The following is a 3220-nucleotide window of genomic DNA, read 5'->3' as shown; positions in this document are numbered from 1 at the left end:
GTATGGGGCTGGCGGCGGGGGGCCTGGAGTCGGCCTCCAGAGAGCTGAGTTAAGCAATTGAGTGGGGACTCCAAGCTCAAGGGCAGAGGCTGTGGGGGAGAGGATCTGTCACAGCCTTGGAGTCTAAGAGATTGTGATTTCCAAATTTGTTTGAACCCAGAAATGAATCTTTAGCCCAGGATAGGAGTGTGGATTCCAACTGGCCAACTTGGAATGTTCAATTATAAGCTGGGGAGAGCTTTTAGTTCAGCTGAGAAAATGGGGTACACTTCCTTATCTTTTCACATAAACCAGGCTGTTTCCCAAACTTGTCTCCTTATAAGAATCCACCTATCGTGGTGGTTTAATATACAAATTCTCCAGCTCCCTCTTTCACCCACCTGAATCAATAGATATGGCTGGTGGAAATTTGGCTGGAACTTTTTTTTCACAAGTGCCCCAAGGGATTATTATGCTAAGGAAAGTTTGAGAATCACCAAATAGACTTTGCTGAATAATGAGTGGAGTGTGGAGAGGGAGGGGCAAGGGTGGATTGTTTGGGACTCCCCATTATAGCTTCTGCTCCAGGTTGGCTCAGAGTGTGATCAGCTTTCTAATTTGGGAAAGTGATAGTCCCTGATAAGGGTTGGTATCAGGGAGGGGATTCTGTTGTCACTGGAATGACCAGCTGTTTTCTCAGGTATCTAAGTTGTGGATCCGAGCCCTGGAGATTGGTGAGAGCCACATACTACCTCTAGATGAAATTGGAAGAGAAACCATGACAGTAACCCTCATTGATGCCAATCACTGCCCTGGCTCTGTCATGTTTCTCTTTGAAGGATACTTTGGAACCATCCTCTACACAGGTGGGCTTTCTGAGGGGTCCCTTCCACCATCGCAGACTAGACACTACCACTCTTCAGCAACCTTAACTCCTAATAGAAGTCTAGTGGCCTTAATTTCATTCCATATAAGCACAATGACCCTTTCAACCAATTTCCCAATCTTTAAGAGTCCCAACCTTGCGTAGAGTAACTGAAAAATAGGAGCAATATAGGGACATTTCCACAAAGAAGCTTTGCTACATTAATCCAACGCCAGACCCTATGATAGCTTTTTCATGGGCCAGTTAGCAAATGCCCATCTATTGTTGGAGGTAAGGGAGGCTTCTAATCTTTTGCCTCTGAAACTCTGCCCCCTCTTATATTTTTCTAGGTGATTTTCGATATACACCATCCATGCTGAAGGAGCCAGCTCTACAATTGGGGAAGCAGATCCATACCTTATACCTAGACAACACCAACTGCAATCCAGCCCTGGTTCTTCCTTCCCAGCAAGAAGCTGTCCGCCAGATTGTCAATCTCATTCGAAAGCACCCAGAGCATAATATAAAGATAGGTGAGTAGTTTCCTTTCCTTTTTCTCACCCATAGCTAGTGAATACAGGTTCTTTGAGAGTTCTCACAACTGTCAAATCTTTACGCAGATCTCACCTTCTCCTTGAAACCTGCTCTGACCACCTAATTTAAAATTGCAACATGGGCCACTACCACCACCTCCATTTTCCCAACTCCTGATCGCCCATACCAATTCTACTTTCTCTTTTTTTCATGCTCATCACCCTCCAATGTACTCCCTGCATTTTAAATATGTTATTGTCTGTTTCCCGCTCCACTTGTCACACACACACAAGTGTAAACTCCTAGAGTATTGATGAAAGTGGGATGGAGCTTTGTTTATGTTTGTGGACTAGAGAAGCAGCAGCCACTGTGACAGGAGCACAAGGGGTGAAGGTCTGCATATGAATGAGTGATGGGAGAGGAGGCAGGAGAGGCAGGTGGGGCTGAACCAAAGAGTGCTTGTGAGCCATCTAGAACTTGATCCTAAATGCAACCATTGCTCTTAGTATGAAGAGCTGTTAAAGGGTTTTAAGCAGGAGAAGGACAAGATTGTGCTAGTCATCTTACAATGTATTACATAATTTACTTATTCATCGTGTTAGAATATAAACCCCTCAATAGTAGGGCTCTTTGTTTTACTTCTGGACAGAGGCATTCAGTAAATATTTGCATATGAATGAGTGAAATGTGTCTGAACATAAAATTCAAATGAATGCTGTGCTTTAAATTAGATTTTTAAAAAATTCTTGAAAAAGCAGTTTTATGCCTGTACTAGTGATTCCACAATGGTACAAAACATTTTTTGGGACTCTTCTTTTGGAGTTGTCTTTTGAGATAGTTTATGAAAATGAATATTTGTTTAAAAATGTAATTAGTTTAGTTCTAAATGCCTTTTTTTGGTTGTTTCCAAAATTATAATAAATCCACAAAAGGAAAAAGATTTAACACCATTATGAATATTTTAAAAAGATATGACTCAACTCAGAAAGGAGTTTCAAAGTGGGTTGAACGAAGATACGGAAAAAATTGTAGTTTTTACATGATTTTTCTGTAAACCTACAATTACTCTAATAATAATAATAATAATAATAATAATAATCATGGGATGTATTTCACAGGCCTGTGTATTGGATGATTTAAATGAGGTAATCCATGTAAATTCCCTCACATAGTACCTACAACATAGAATCTCTCAATAAATGCTGGGTGCTGCTGTTTAAAAAAAAGTACAATTATAAAAAAAAGTGTTATCATCAATTTAACAAATGTTCCACACCAAAGCAAGATGTTGGTGGCAGGGTGGTGTATGGCAATCCTGTATCTTATGCATGAAAACCCACAAGTTCTCTAACAAAAAAAATTTTTTAGTAAGAAAAATTGTATACCTTCCAGGATGACTACCAAATTAATTGAGAAATTTCCCTACTCTCAGAATTGCTTGACTGCGCATGAAGAAATATCAGTCCTAACCATTCTTTAGGTTTTTCAATGCAGAATTTACTCAGAAGCTGCTATGGTACGGCGGGATTAATTTTCAAATACTTAGTAAGCCCCTACTATATGCCAAGTATCCTGATAAGCACTGGGGATAGAAAAATGAATCAAATAAGGTCTCTAACCTTGAGGGCTTACAGTCTAGTAGGGTAAGGACCTAGAAAGGAAAAGGGAGAATAGGGAGAGAAAGAAGAAAATCAGCTAAATTTATGCCCAAGTGAAGTTTTGAGCCACAATCAGGAATAAAGTAGATATAAGAGAAATATACGTTCTTGTAAGTTTATAATTTGGTTGTGGACTTGAAAAAGATCTTTAGGAAAAGTCTGAGAACAACTATTAAACAATATC

At 39.7% G+C, this 3220-nt stretch overlaps 1 protein-coding gene across 3 annotated transcripts in view; it reads left to right on the top strand.

Annotated features, from left to right (window-relative positions):
* DCLRE1B (DNA cross-link repair 1B) overlaps positions 1-3220 on the top strand; it is a 67954-nt gene that overhangs the window by 790 nt on the left and 63944 nt on the right. For 2 of the 3 annotated variants that reach the window (XR_005215267.1, XM_037826324.1), the window contains exons 2-3: positions 680-845; positions 1195-1377. Coding sequence is in view for 2 of the 3 variants with exons in the window: in XM_037826324.1 (XP_037682252.1) it covers positions 680-845; positions 1195-1377 (349 nt within the window). In the remaining variant the exon portion in view is untranslated. The remainder of the gene's footprint in view (positions 1-679; positions 846-1194; positions 1378-3220) is intronic. The other variant, XM_037826325.1, reaches the window with a different exon arrangement.

Source organism: Choloepus didactylus, chromosome 2, assembly GCF_015220235.1.
Source record: "Choloepus didactylus isolate mChoDid1 chromosome 2, mChoDid1.pri, whole genome shotgun sequence".
NCBI classification, from domain to species: Eukaryota; Metazoa; Chordata; class Mammalia; order Pilosa; family Megalonychidae; genus Choloepus; species Choloepus didactylus.
The sequence above is the reverse complement of the archived record's forward strand: the minus strand, read 5'-3'. Positions and strand labels throughout refer to the sequence as shown.